This window comes from Gopherus evgoodei, chromosome 1 (assembly GCF_007399415.2).
Source record: "Gopherus evgoodei ecotype Sinaloan lineage chromosome 1, rGopEvg1_v1.p, whole genome shotgun sequence".
NCBI lineage: Eukaryota > Metazoa > Chordata > Testudines > Testudinidae > Gopherus > Gopherus evgoodei.
This window is the reverse complement of record NC_044322.1, coordinates 64,222,263-64,236,848: the sequence shown is the minus strand read 5'-3', so window position 1 is coordinate 64,236,848 and position 14,586 is coordinate 64,222,263. Positions and strand designations below refer to the sequence as shown.

At 41.7% G+C, this 14,586-nt stretch overlaps 1 protein-coding gene and 1 long non-coding RNA gene across 8 annotated transcripts in view; one reads left to right on the top strand and one right to left on the bottom strand.

Moving 5' to 3' along the window:
• PCDH17 (protocadherin 17) overlaps positions 1-13,542 on the bottom strand; it is a 112,733-nt gene extending 99,191 nt beyond the window's left edge. For all 7 annotated transcript variants that reach the window (XM_030566105.1, XM_030566125.1, XM_030566134.1 and 4 more), the window contains exon 1: positions 10,805-13,542. In XM_030566105.1, the coding sequence (XP_030421965.1) occupies positions 10,805-13,408 (2,604 nt within the window). In that variant the 5' untranslated portion in view covers positions 13,409-13,542. The remainder of the gene's footprint in view (positions 1-10,804) is intronic.
• On the top strand, positions 13,312-13,732 carry LOC115653240. The gene is made up of 2 exons (XR_004000887.1): positions 13,312-13,402; positions 13,534-13,732. It is a non-coding gene; the product is annotated as an uncharacterized LOC115653240 (long non-coding RNA).
• The last annotated feature ends 854 nt before the right edge of the window (positions 13,733-14,586 follow it).

The window sequence follows — 14,586 nt, the reverse complement described above, 5'->3', positions numbered from 1 at the left end:
ATCTTCTCCAAGACTGCTTAACAGTTCTTTACAGGTCATGTAACACATAAAAACACGCCATTAAAGGTGCATTGTTAACTCACATTCTTTTCCATTCAACCTGTAGATATCTCTTTTTGAAACACATTGCACCCTCTTCTGCACCACACACATACACACACACACACATTTATTTTGTTTGAAGTGTGGGTTAGATATTGAAACAGTTTCTAGGGTTTTCTTGATTGCCATTTTTAAAGCTTTTAAATCCACTATTTCCCAAGCACTCTAAAATCCCTATATTCTTATTGTCATCTGATCCAGTGAAATGATGATGAGATCAGTAAAGAACACACTGGGTACTTTACAGCTGTGGCTGGATAATCTTGCTCATGATCATCAAAGCAAGATTGTTTTTATGATCTTCAAATCTGCATATCAAATTACACAAGTGTATGCAAAACAGCAAAAACTATCAAATATTCAGTCATCAGGATCATCTCAATAGAGTATTACAGAATGCAGTTTGAGGGGAAGTGAAATGAACAGCTTTTGCAGTTTGGATTCAATTTTGGGAGATGCCACAGGGAGGAATGCTGATAGTAAATTCTGGGCCCAATTCTACAGATATTTACACATGAGTAAATATCATGCAGAATTTCACTCACAAGTGATCCCATTTAATTCAATAGATCTATTCCAGTGGTGGGAAACCTGCTGCCCACAGGCCGCATGCAGCCTATCAGGGTAATCCACTGGTGGGCTGCCAGACAGTTTGTTTATATTTGCACAGGCCTCCCGCAGCTCCAAGCGGCCATGGTTCACCGTTCCCGGCTAATGGGAGCTGCAGGAAGTGGTGCAGGCCACAGGGACGTGTTGGCCACTGCTTCCGGCAGGTCCCATTGGCCGGGAACAGCGAACCATGGCCACTGGGAGCTGGGGGCAGCTGTGCAAACGTAAACAAACTGCCTGGCGGCCCACCAACAGATTACCCTGACGGGCCACATGCAATCAGTGGGCCGCATGTTGCCCATCACTGATCTATTCTCATAAGTTAAAACACTTTTCTGAATAAGTATTTGCAGAATCAGCCCTTTTGACCTGTAATGCCAGTGAAGTTGTTCTATCTAAGGAGTTGTTATAGCTAAGGAGGTTAGTTTTCACAGGTGTTAGAGTTAATCATAAACAGATTAAGAGCATGATCCTGATCCACTAAATTAATGAAAAAACTCTCATAATGTTGTGCAAGTAGGATCCAAGTGCTGTATTTGGGTGCAGTAAGAAAGCTATAAAAGACCATTTAATTTAACAATCTTTGTGTTTTAGAGTTTTATGGCAACTCTCTTCCAAATTAAATGACCTTTGTAGTTTTATACAATTAAACATCTGGCAGTTATGACAGTTCCTGATAAAATTTTGTGTACTCTTGCTCAGTTTTTATTGAATTGTAGCCACAACAATTCTATCCATAAGTGGTTGCTTAGCAATCAGTAATGATCCAGGCAGAAATACAGTAAGTAAAGATATTGACTGACATACTCTGTGTTTGAGTCATGATGTTCATTAAAATACAAAAAACACTATGAATGAAAGTTGAAAACTAAATGTATAAATAAAAGACTAAGTATTATTGTCTTTAGGAACAAATTATTAATTTAAAAACTACAGATTGTGATTCACGTCAGTTATATATAAAGATCCTTAGCTATTATTAAAAATACATTAAAATCCTTCAAAATTTTGATGAAGCCATTATTTACCTTTTGTTTTTAATTCAATTGTCAAGTGTACTCTGAATGGTTTTAAAAACATTATATATCTACAAAGCAAGGAAGAGTTTATAGCTTTGAAGACTTGAAATTGATTTTTAATGCACCAGCTTTCAAACACTACAAAGGCTGCTCTTCGCTGATAAAGACAGTAAACAAGAAATACTCCTTTAAATGTTCCCTTTAATGTTTTTCTTTAATTAAAAATCAATCAAAAACATTGCAAGTTTTTTAAAATGCTTCAGGTTTTTGACACACAATGTGTTCAAATTAAAATGGAAACTTATTATTTGTTACTTTTGTTTATTTGTGCTATTTTATATTTTCTTTGCATTGTAAGCATTGGTAATCAAGAAATAAAAAAACACATAAAAGTAGTTTATCACTGAACATAGCTATCTTTATTGAATAGAAACATAACAAAAATAAGATAAAATAAAACTAGATGTCATAAAGCTACTGAAGCAAAATACTTTTTAATACCTTTAAATTATTTTAATGTATTCCTTTCCTCTAATCAGACCAAAGACTATTTATGTAAATTAGTTACATCTAGAGTCTCATTTATCCAACCTGTATTTATCCTTTGATCACAAAGCTTGTTAACTTAAATGGTCTTTTATTGTTATGATTCGTTTTCCCATAATTATGCAGTTTAACTGCCTGATTTTTTTCAAATAAATATATGGAAACGCGCCAGTCATATTCAGCAGTATTATGCTAGATGCTCAATGAACTGTAAGAGTCATTTCAATACAATAAAACTGTCTGGAAGTGTTCCAGGACAAGGATTGCAAATACCAGTAATCATAGTGTCACTAGGATTAGAACAAGCAAATGTAAGTGTGTCATACATATATCAATACATTGTCTAAAACACTGTCTGAAACTAATTTCACGTCTATCACTGAAAGAACTTACAATGAATCGATAAGTTGTGCCATCCACACAGCTGAAATTCTGCATTTATATTTTCTAACAATTCTCTCATTTTACACTTAGAAGTCTGCTGTCCCATTCATTGGAGACTGTAGCACTCAGTCACACAGCACACTGATGTCAGTAAGGCCTTTTTTATTAAAGCTAATTTATTTTAAGTAATCAAAGGACATCTCCTTTACTGCAATAAGCGGACAGTCCATCAGCATAGGACTGTATAATTTTAGAGCTGTAAAAGAAGACATCCTGAAAGTAACTGAGAGATGAACTGATCTTTATACTGTCCTTCTGCATAGCACCACTAACTGGTTGAAACAATTCAGTAATAGAATTAGATGCTTCTGTTGTGACCTTAATAAAGCATGAACTGTATGCTGCAGCCTCTGGGATTTATCTATAAAATATATTAGTGTTTGGGAAGGTTATATAAAGCAATAGCTAATATCTAATTAATAGGTGTGTATGTACAAATTTGCTTACTCTTCAGTGTAGTACTTAACAGTGGAAATTGTATACAAAATGCTTAATACTGTCAGAATGTGTGCAATACTGAGTTCCATCATTTCAGAACTATCAAAAAGCCAGACCTACTAGCTTCTCCCTCTTCCCCAATAAAAAAAACAAAATGTTCCTTACTCTCAAAAAATATATATTTTCCCCAAAATATGCTCTCCCTGGAGCATTTTCATCTCCATGTAAGAATCTGCATTCCCATCTGCATTCCCATGAGAGGCAGATTTCACTCATTCCCTACCTTTTGGTACCCTCTCATCATGAATTTTACACTTCTGTTTGTACAATGTAAGCACTGATATGACTGAAAATAAAAGTCCTCAAGCTACTTTCCAGAAAAAAAAAATATCCAAAATATTTTCTTCTGACCTCCTGACACCAAAATACTGCTTCTCTACTAGTAGAGATAAAAAAGGAGCTGCGTTTCCGCTCTGGTCAACAAATCATTGTTTAAAGATCCTTTCAGTGAAATTCTTAACTGTTGCACAATATTTTTTTTTCTTTCATCTAATATAGACATACACTCCTCAAACTTGAAGAGTTTGTTACCTCCAAATAGCAACACTGCTACAGGTGTTCTTTTGTTTATTTTAAAAACTTCTGACAAGTGAAATACACTGACATGGATTTGTGTAATACTGCCTGAAGGGAGACAAAGTGGCTGTAAAGAGAAACTGGAGCTTCTTCATATTAAAAAATCACACTCAAGAACTGATTTAGGGTCCACTTTTGCAATCCTTAATCAGGTAAAACTCCATTCATTTTCATTAACTTTTTGCGTGAGTAGCAACTGCAATATTTGATCTATACTTGATTATTTGTAGGTAAGAGCTGCAAATACTTTAAATTTACATAGTGACAATTTTCCACAGAGCTATATTTGCCATGTTTTATAAATAATAGTACATTGTATACATGGTTTTAAACAAACAAATATTTGTTTTGATAATATAAAAGCAAAAAATGTTCTTTACGAACAATTCAAAGGAGTCCTAGATATTTCTGACCTTTATATCACTATAATTATTAAATAATAATTATTACTATGTTATTATATTATTTCAAACTCCAAACATAAATTTGGACATTTAAATTATATATATAAAGATTGAATCTCCCCAATTCTTCATTAGAAAAAGATTCTGCACCATTGTGCACAGGCTGTTCCCATATATATATAATGAGCAATTTTCCACATCTGCTATGACAGATGATTTTTATGGCTGAGTTCTAAATATAAAGACCAGATTCTGTCACCCTTACTCACATTCCACAGAACCCTTAGTAGGAGGCTTGATCTTGCATCACTGAAGTCAATGAGAGTTATATTATTGACTAAAATGGGAAATAGATCCCTTGTTGTGAAGTTTGACTGAATTCAATAGGATTATGATTATTTGTAGAGTAAGACAGTACTTAATGTAAGGGTGGAAGAATCTGGCCCAAAGTTATTGCTAAACCAAAAGTTAAATCTTTAAGGGCTCAGCTGTACAAACCTTATTCATACTGGTAATCACTTATACACCTGAGTACTTCCATTGAAATCAAAGAGACTACCCATGTAAATGGTCACCAACATGAGTAAAGCTTCAACAACTGTGCAGCACGTAACAGTCAATGGGCGTTTCACCCAAATAAGGATTGCAGGATCTGTCCCTTAGTCACTTATTTTAACTGCACTAATTTTTTTCAGCTCTTATATGTCTCTTTTAACAGAAAATAAGTCATACAGAGCCCTTGATCCTCTTAACCATATGGTTAGTGAGGATTTTTATTTTGGAGGCATTGTTCTTTTTCTCTACTCCCGATATCTGCGTTTTCTCCTCTTACTCTTAATTTGTCTCTCCCTTTGCTATTTTGTATTGTTTAACTCTGTAATGTTTAACCCCACAATTTTCGAACATAGGGCCTTAGATTAATCTCACTTACACCTGCATAGATCAGGTTTAACTATAGTGACATCAATGGAGTAACACTGTTGTAAAAAGTAGGCAGAAGAAAGATCAGAATCAGGCCCAAAGGGTCTATAATAGACATGGTACAAAAGAGGGGGAGCCTGATCCTGCAGCCATTACCCACATTAGTAATCCCAGTGGATACTACTGTGGGATATGGTTGCAAGATCAGGACAGAAAGTACATGTGCTTTATGTAACAGCGTTATATTCAAACAGAGTAGCAGTTGGGCAATATTTATTGTTGTGCAAATATAAAGAAAATGTTCAGTCCTGCAGGTCTTATGCTGGCAATACTTGCATTGACTTTAACATACAATGAAAAATAGGCCTAGAATAGGGGTTGGCAACCTCTGGCACGTGGCTCACCAGGGTAAGCACCCTGGCAGGCCAGGCCAGTTTGTTTACCTATCATGTCCACAGGTTCGGCCGATTGCAGCTCCCAGTGGCCGCAGTTCGCCACTTCAAGCCAATAGGGGTGGCGGAAAGCTGTGACCAGCACATCCCTCAGCCCGCGCCGCTTCCCGCAACCCCTATTGGCCTGGAGCGGCAAACTGCAGCCAGCGGGAGCCGCGATCGACTGAACCTGCGGACGCGGCAGGTAAACAAACTGGCCCAGCCCGCCAGGGTGCTTATCCTGGTGAGTCGCGTGTCACAGGTTGCCGACCCCTGGCCTAGAAGCTATAGAAATGTGTATAGTGTAATTATACCCAGTGCAATATATATTTATAAATCTCAAATATTTAATAGGGCTATTTTGCATTACATCTAATCTAAACATACACATTATAAAAACTATCATAATACTTCTCAGCCAGATAGCTCTGACATGAGATCAGATGTTACTCTGGTAGTTTTTTATTTGAGCTTAGAAAATACTGCTGGTAAATCCAAATGCCTGGGAAATATAATGTCCAAACTGCAAGCCTGCAATTGTGCAGAATTTCCACTGACTTTTCCTATATTCTCCTCTCAATACATGTCCTAAACTTCCACTAGCTCTAATAGAAAAATTAGCTTCTGCATCAAAAGAAGAATATTCCCCCTTTGCAAAGGATATAAAAAACAAAAAACATAATGTGAGTCTTCTGAGATTGGAATTCTGAATTCTGGGAATGAATGCAATTTGTTTTTTAATTATTTCAGTTCTCCTGATATTGCAGTGTCAGCACATTTCATTCTGCAACACTGCACTCTGAAGAAAACAATAATATATTTGAACACATAACAGCATGAAAACAGCTTACAGGTTTTTTTCCCCCTTGAAGTCTATATCTTCTCAGATACTACTAGACACCTGGTGATGAGGCTGCATTGGGACTTAACAGTAATCTGTTGACACACTGTAAACATCAGGTGCCTGGAAGTATTAAGAATGATCTACACTTTATCTTAAAATGTTACAGGACTGCTTACTGCAGCAACTGTGGTGACTCCCAGCTTGATAGTTCCTTGTAAAATGGTCTCTTTCTTTCTTCTTCTTCTTCTTTTTCTTTTCTATTCAATAAAATCTGTGACCACAGTTTCCCCATTCTGTCTCACTTGATATATTTACAAATCTCTCCACACTGCATCACAAGTATAATAATAAATATTCTCTATGATCATCAACACTCCTGGCATATGTAGAGTTTTCTACACTACTGTCATGTCATTTTAAAGAATCTATTTCTGCTGGTTTCCCTTTATCCATCCACTCTTTCATCTACTGGAAACTTGAAGAAAAAGAAATTGTGGCTTGTTTGCCAGCAGAACTATTCGCCTGTTTTCTGTTAAATATGTAAGCAATTCATGCTAACTATAGAAGTTTTTGATAGGGCTGAACATGAATGCATGTACTTGTAGAATACAGAGCAAAGTCCCGTTTGTTACAAGATTAAGGGCTTGGATGGAAGTTCGATTTAATCTGGCCATGAAATTAATACCTTTTGTCCTCTATGTGAGCCATTTAAAATTTTGGTTTGTAAATAAATTTTGTTTGTGTATATAAACACATAATAGTACATTTATGTCTAAACATATTTATGCTAAATTATTCTTTAAAACCACTATTCTTAATTAGAGGATGTATACAATATGCTGGTTGAATTGTTAAATAACAGAAAGATGTGTTTGTCCACAGTAGGTGTCCTAACTATGTATGACTAGTAAAGTAATAGTCTTTATATGTCATCCTATCAACTGATTAATAAACATGGCCTGATTTTCAGAGTTGCTGAACACCTGCAACTCTCATAGAAATCAATGAGTGCTGAGTTCTCAGTGCTGCTGAATATCCATCCAACATTTTACACATACATAATACAGGAAATTTGAAGATTTTCATAATTAGGGTACAAAACCCCACTAATTCACATTAGTTACTTATAAATCTGCAAATACAGAAATTTACTCACAAATTAGTGAGTAAATGAACAGTTAAAACATAACGCTAATGCACTGCAAAATGTACTTAATTCGGAAGAAAATTATGCCACCTCATTCATACTGAGCAGTACTTTACTTGGCAAGTATTCTCATTGGGCCAGATTCTAAGTAGCACCTTTTCCACGTATCCATTAACTTTGATGGGACTATAGGTGAGATACGATGCTATGCACATGGATAAGGATATTACAATCTGACCTATTGACTTTGGTCTGGGAGTAACTCCAGAGTAAAAAGGTAAGAATGGGAAAATCTGGCCCTTATTGATTAGATAACTGTAGTCTTGATTTAATTATTTATAAATTTTTGGTAGTGTACTAGTTAATGTGGTGTAATGCAATGTAGTATATAGTTTGTAAATATAAAAAATCTTAGTAGAACCTTACTAGAGAACTCTACCTTGCTAAGAAACAGGAAGAGAAAGAAATAGAGAGCCTGACCCTGCACTCTTTAGTCATGAAAAATTCCCACTGACTCCAATGAGAGCTTCCATGAAGTGCAGAATCGGACTCAAAGTAGCATGCGCTTTCTGATTTAAAGTGCAAAGTTTATATATAATATCTATTTTGGGGATAGGGAGAGAAAGAAAGCAAGAAAATATAAAATTTCATTTCATGTAGCCCTGTGGTGAAGATATGCAATTTTTCCACATAGTTCTCCTAATACAAACTCCTGATACTATAAACTTGGACCTCTCCTGAACAGGGCCCAATAACTATGTCAATCTGCAAATTTGTTTTATGATTATGTTGTGACAATTAAATTCAGGTCCACTTGTCACCTAAACTAAATTTGATCCAGCTTTCCATAAATGAAAGATGAGTGTTTCTTAACTCACTAATTGCACCACCTTGCTCCAAAACACTGTGTACAGATATTCAGGAAAACAGAAAGTTATATATTAGGTATACAGGTTCATGCTATCAGGAATTATGGTTAAATTTTTTCACAGTCATCAAAGCAAAACTTTCACAGAAACCACAGGACACCTTTTTTTAAGGGAGGAAATTCCTCTTTCAGTTTTATATAAATTTCAAAAAAAATCATGACTGATATGATACAGTGAACACTGTAAAAAAGGAATAATATTTACGACTGAGATTTTACACTACAGTTGAATCTTTACTATTTAGTAGTATCAATACATATATTAATTGCTTTCTATATACACATTACATGGTTGCAAGAGAATATAATTTTCTATGTTTTAGTAACTATTACACTTGTCACTTGGGAAAAAAAGTATTTTTGTATTCTGACAACTTAATTTTGTAGTAAAAAAAATGACATGACTTAAACAAGAGTCATTGAAAGTTATTTGTCTTTTAAAGCATGAATTATAAATTGAATTATTTTCGGTACTGCCCTAACCTAATATTCTTCCTGAAGTGTCACTTTTTGTTAAAATCAATTTCTGATTTTGAATATTGCTCAACCACCTAATTGATAGCAAGTATAAAATGAAATCGTTTCTGTGACACAACTCAATAGTGGGTTGAGGAATAGTTTGCAGTGACCTTGTACACAGAGCATTTTTTCTGCAGTTATTAAAATATACAGCTTTAGTAGATCAATTATTGGCCACCTCCTCTTGAGAATATTAGTTGCCACTGGAAACTAAGTAAATTTGGTGTTCACAAAACTGCATCATATGAAGCCTCAAATGCATTACGAATTTCCTTTTGATACATCAAGTGTCTGCAGTGCAACTTTTTCTCATTAGCTGGCAACACAAAATGAGTCTGTGTCACTTTTGATACAGTCAGCTCATTCCCCTATGACTCAGAACAGCATATTAGGAGAACCACAGGACAAAACAGATATGACACTTCAGATATATTTAATAGTCATTACCCGGAGCCTGCATTCAATGAAAGCTCTAAAAATTGCTTTGGAGCATACCTGTAACATTTGAACATTAAGCCACAGTAATTAAGGAACACTTTAAATTAGAGCAATTAGGGCCAGATTCTGTCCTCAGCTTTATGATATGAGCCCACTGCTTCAGAACACACCTTCTGTGTTTGAACTTCAAACTACACACAGTATGTATTAAGTTGTTATTTTAATTAAATATTAAACTCAATCCAATGGCCCAAATTCTGCCTTCACTGACATACATGAAAGTCAATTCATGATGGGTGTTACTGAAGGGAGAATGTGGCCCCACTACTGTATTTTTCAAAAATAAGCTTTGATTAAAAAAAAAACCAGTATGTAAGTCTTTCATTGTAAAGCAATAGTCAATATTGATTCAGGCTACTGGAAATCTAACTAGTCATTCTGCCGATTTACAATAAGATTTGAGTTTTGCTAACATGGGAGCAGGGCTATCATATACATTTTAATCTAGTTAACTAAGTAAACTTTCCAAGACTGAAAGTTTTATTGTTTTCAGGGAAGAAAAAGAAGTAATGGGGCCCCAAATTATACTGTTCTATGTCAAAGATAAAAAATATATGTATATATGTTATAAAAAGGAAATTCAAAAAATTAAAAGCATACATCTTGGAAATAGCTCATATTACAAACATACAGGATTGGAAGGCTATATACACTGTTGCAATAGATTTCCTCTGGAAAAAAAAGTGTGTCTTTAGTATGTACAGTTTCTGTAATGTCCTATTGGTTACAGAAGCAGACATAACTTCTTCAAATATTCCCACCCCCTCTCCACCCCAAACAAAAGTACAGTGAAACCTGTGGAAAAGACCACCGTTTGCTTGTTTGCAGTGTTGTTGTAGCCATGTTGGTCCCAGATTATGAGAGAGACAAGGTGGGTGAGTTTGCCTTTCCCAGACTTGAAGAAGAGCTTTGAGTAGCTTGAAAGATTGCCTTCTTCACCCACAGAAGCTGGTCCAATATAAGATATTACCTCACCTACCTGGTCTCTCTCACCTTTCTTGGGCAATTTCCATTTTAGGAGACAACCCCAAAGTATCCCAAACAATTAGGCTTTACTGTGTTCTCACATACACCAGCTTTACACTGGTGTAACTCCATTTACGTCAGCAGAATAACTTTTGATTTAAAACTGGTGACACCAACATGAGAACAGAATCAGATCCCTCAGGTATGATCTACATACCTTTATTTTTATAAGTCCACCTCCCTGACGTGACTGATTTTTGTTGGTGCCTTACAACAGGTTTCACTGCAGACAAAATGTAATGTTTAAACCAGTGTCTAAAGTGAGGTCCAGGTTATTCTAAAAGTCTCCTACCTGAATAATGGACATCCGGCTCGGGGGAGCCTCGCTGGCGTTAGTTCCTTGCCCTGTGAAACTGGTGTGGCAGCCCACATGTCCCTGGGGCACAGTCAGGTTGTTGGAGGCGGGTTTCAGATACATCACCTCAGACCTGGGTGAGCTGAGGGGCAGACGGGTCTGATAGTCAAAGTACATGGGTGAGGTGGCCAAGGATGGGCTGCTCACTACGTTCATGACATTGAGGGGGCCCCTGCTGTCCTCGCCCTCACTGGGTACCAGCATGATGTCATTCTTGCTGATCTTCTTCTTCTTGCCCTTGCCCCCGCCACCACCACCTCCTCCTCCTCCTCCCCCACTGTTGCCCCCTCCTCCCAGCTGGGGATGGCTGTACTCTGCGATGCGGCAATTGTAGGTTCGGATCTCCTTGTTCTCCCGCTTGCACTTCACGGCAATGGTGATCATGGCAGCTAGTAGGATGATGGAGACAGTACTCAAGGTCACAATCAAGGGCAGCGACAGGTCCCAATGTGGTCGCCGATGCTGCTCACCATTCACCTGTGGCTCGCCAGCTTCGGGCAGTGGTCCTGCCAAGGCCCTGACAATCAGCTTGGCCACGGCTGAGAGGCTGGGCTTGCCATGGTCACTGACCTTGACCACCAATTCAGCCACGGGACTGAGTTCTTCCCAGTATGGGTGCAAAGTGCGTATCTCGCCACTAGTGGGGTCCATCTCAAAGAGGTGCTCCTCATTGCCTTCGATGATCTCATACGTGAGGCGCCCACTCTCCCCAAAATCACTGTCCAGAGCATGCACAGTACCCACGGGGTAGCCCACACCAGCATTGCGTGGCACCTGGAGCTCTGCAGTGTCATTGATGAGGGCAGGCAGAATGATGAGGGGTGCATTGTCGTTAACGTCGAGCACCGTGACGCGCACAGTGGCATTGCTCTCGCGGTGGGGGGAGCCCGAGTCTTTGGCCAGCACGCGGAACTCAAAGTGCTTGGTTTGCTCGTAGTTGAAGCTCCGCAAGGCGTAGATGGCACCATTGGTGGGGTTGACGGAGACGTAGGTGTAAATGGAGACGTCGCCCACGTGCCCGGGCAGGATGGAGTAGGACACAGTCCCATTCTGGCCCAGGTCTGGGTCCTGGGCCAGCACAGAGCCTAGGTACTCGCCAGGGATGTTGTTCTCAGGCACCTGCAGCACGTAGAGGCTCTTGCTGAAGCGGGGCGGGTTGTCGTTCTCGTCCAGGATCTGCACGGAGAAGGACTTGGTGGAGTTGAGCGGGGGGCTGCCCCCGTCCCGGGCCAGGATGGTCACGTTGTACTCGTCCTGCGCCTCGCGGTCCAGCGGCCGGTCGGTCACCACCGTGTAGAAGTTGTCGTAATTCTCCTCCAGGGCGAAAGGCACCGCGCCCGCCCCGCCGCCGCCCAGCACCCGGCACTGCAGCTGCCCGTTCTTGCCGGAGTCGCGGTCGGTGACCCGCACCAGGGCGATGACGGTGCCTGGCGGGGCGGCCTCGCTGAGCGCCCCCTGGCGGACGGAGACGAAGCCGATGGCGGGCGCGTTGTCGTTGCGGTCGATGAGGCGCACGGTCACCTTGCAGTGGGCCGGGATGGGGTTGGGCCCCAGGTCGCGGGCCTGCACGTCGATCTCGATGAGGCCGCTCTCCTCGTAGTCCAGGTTGCTCTTGACGCGGATGAGGCCGCTCTGCGGGTCGATGCTGAAGAGGTCGCGGACGCGCTCGGGCGCGTAGCCGCTGAAGGAGTACAGCACCTCGCCGTTGGTGCCCTCGTCCGCGTCGGTGGCGTTCAGGTCGATGACGGCGGTGCCCAGCGGCGCGTTCTCCGGCAGCTCCACCACGTACGAGGCCGCCTCGAAGACGGGGCTGTTGTCGTTGGAGTCGATGAGGCGCACGTTGAGCTGCACCGTGCCCGAGCGGGGCGGGTCGCCGCCGTCCAGCGCCGTCAGCACCAGCGTGTGGTGGCTCTGCTCCTCGCGGTCCAGCGGCTTCTGGATCACCAGCTCCGGGAACTTGGTGCCGTCGCCCCGCGACTTGACGTCGAGCGAGAAGAGGCCGTAGTCGTCGCGGGTGAGCAGGTAAGTGCGCAGCCCGTTGTCGCCGGCGTCCGGGTCGTGGGCGCTGGTGAGGGGGAAGCGGGTGCCCGGCGCCGCGTTCTCCGAGATGTCCATGTCCACCTGGTCGGAGGGGAAGGCGGGCGCGTTGTCGTTCAGGTCCTGGATCTCCACCTTGATCATGCAGATCTCCTGGTCGTTGGCGAAGACCTCGAGCGAGAGCTGGCACTTGGCGCTGCGCCGGCACAGCGCCTCGCGGTCGATGCGCTGCTTGGTGTAGAGCAGCCCGCTCTCGCCGTCCACGTCCAGCAGGTGCGGCGCCGAGTTCTCCAACACGCGGAAAGTGGATTTGGTCCCCCGGCCGCCTCCCCGCTCCGCCGGCGGCGGCGGCGGCCCGCCCGCCCCCGCCTGCAGCCGGGCATCCCTGCCGATGTTCCCGATCACCGTGCCCGCCCCCTGCTCCTCCGGCACCGAGTAATTCAGGTTCTTCAGAGTCAGGGCAGGAGCCCAGCAGAAGAAGAAGCAACAAATGGAAAGGTACATCCCCGAGCCAGGGGGTGGTTGCAGCTGCGGCAGCACCAGGGTGGCCCCTGCCCCTTCTTCCTCCTCCTCCGCTGCCTTATTCCCTCTCCCTTCTTCTGTCCTCGCTCCCTACCCCTCTGTTTTAGGTTGCTGAACCTGTTGCTCTAAAACATCTGCAGAGACACAGGATGCGGGGCAGCAAATGGAGCATGTAGCTCGCAGGGAGGGGCGAGAGGGCGAGAGAAAAGCCGCCTCAAATCAAGCGCTTCTGCGGCCACACAATCCCCGCACAGTTATTTAGCCTGTCCAACTTCAGCTGGAGGAAGAGGAGGAGAATAAAAAATATATCTTCGGATTCCGAATGGTTGTTTAATTTTTTCTTTAATATCCGCCGATTTACAAAGAATATAAAAAATGATCGGTGGTGGTGGTTCTTCCCAAGATCAGTCCAAGAGATTTTTAAAAAATATATAGAAAAGGGAGCTGGCTGTTGGGAAGCAGGACCGTAAACAGAAAAGGCTTATTTGCTACTCATTGCTTGTGATACGACTAATGGAGTGGAGGGTGCGGAGGAGGGGGAGACAGCGGAGGAGGGGGGTAAAAAGAGTCTCTCGCCTGTGTAGAAGCCCGCTCCGTGTGCAGTGAGAGGCAGTGAGATGTCTGATTGCACCGCGGGGTTGTTGGTTTTCAGGGAGTGTTTTGCTGCATTTAGAGATCTAATCTTGCATTGCTTGCGGCGGCGAACTGCATCTCGCTACCATCGGTATTTCCCCCTTGCCGGCTCCTCCACGCTCACTCTTTCCTTTCCGAACAACAAAAAGAGGGAGGGAAATTGCAGTGTGAAAACTAGTGTCCGGGTTTGTAGTTTCCTTTCTCTCCCGCGCCACCAGCCTCCCTTTCCCTTTTCTTGGAGGGTGGAAGGGGGATTAAGAAACCCACCAGCTGCTCGTCATCACTAGTGATAGATGTGTGTTTAAAAAAAAAATCACAGGCTGTGCTCAATCAAATGCACATTTGGGTTTCTTTAAGACAGGCCAGTAGCCGCCGCCACCACCACCAGATCCTCTCTCTCACAGTGTGTGTGTGTGTGTGTGTCTGTGGAGCAGCACTTTTCTCGATGCAGTTTAATTCCAGTTTGCTTTTCTCTTTAGTCGAGAGGAAATCAACAGGCAACCCATGGCTGCACGCACAGATTAAAA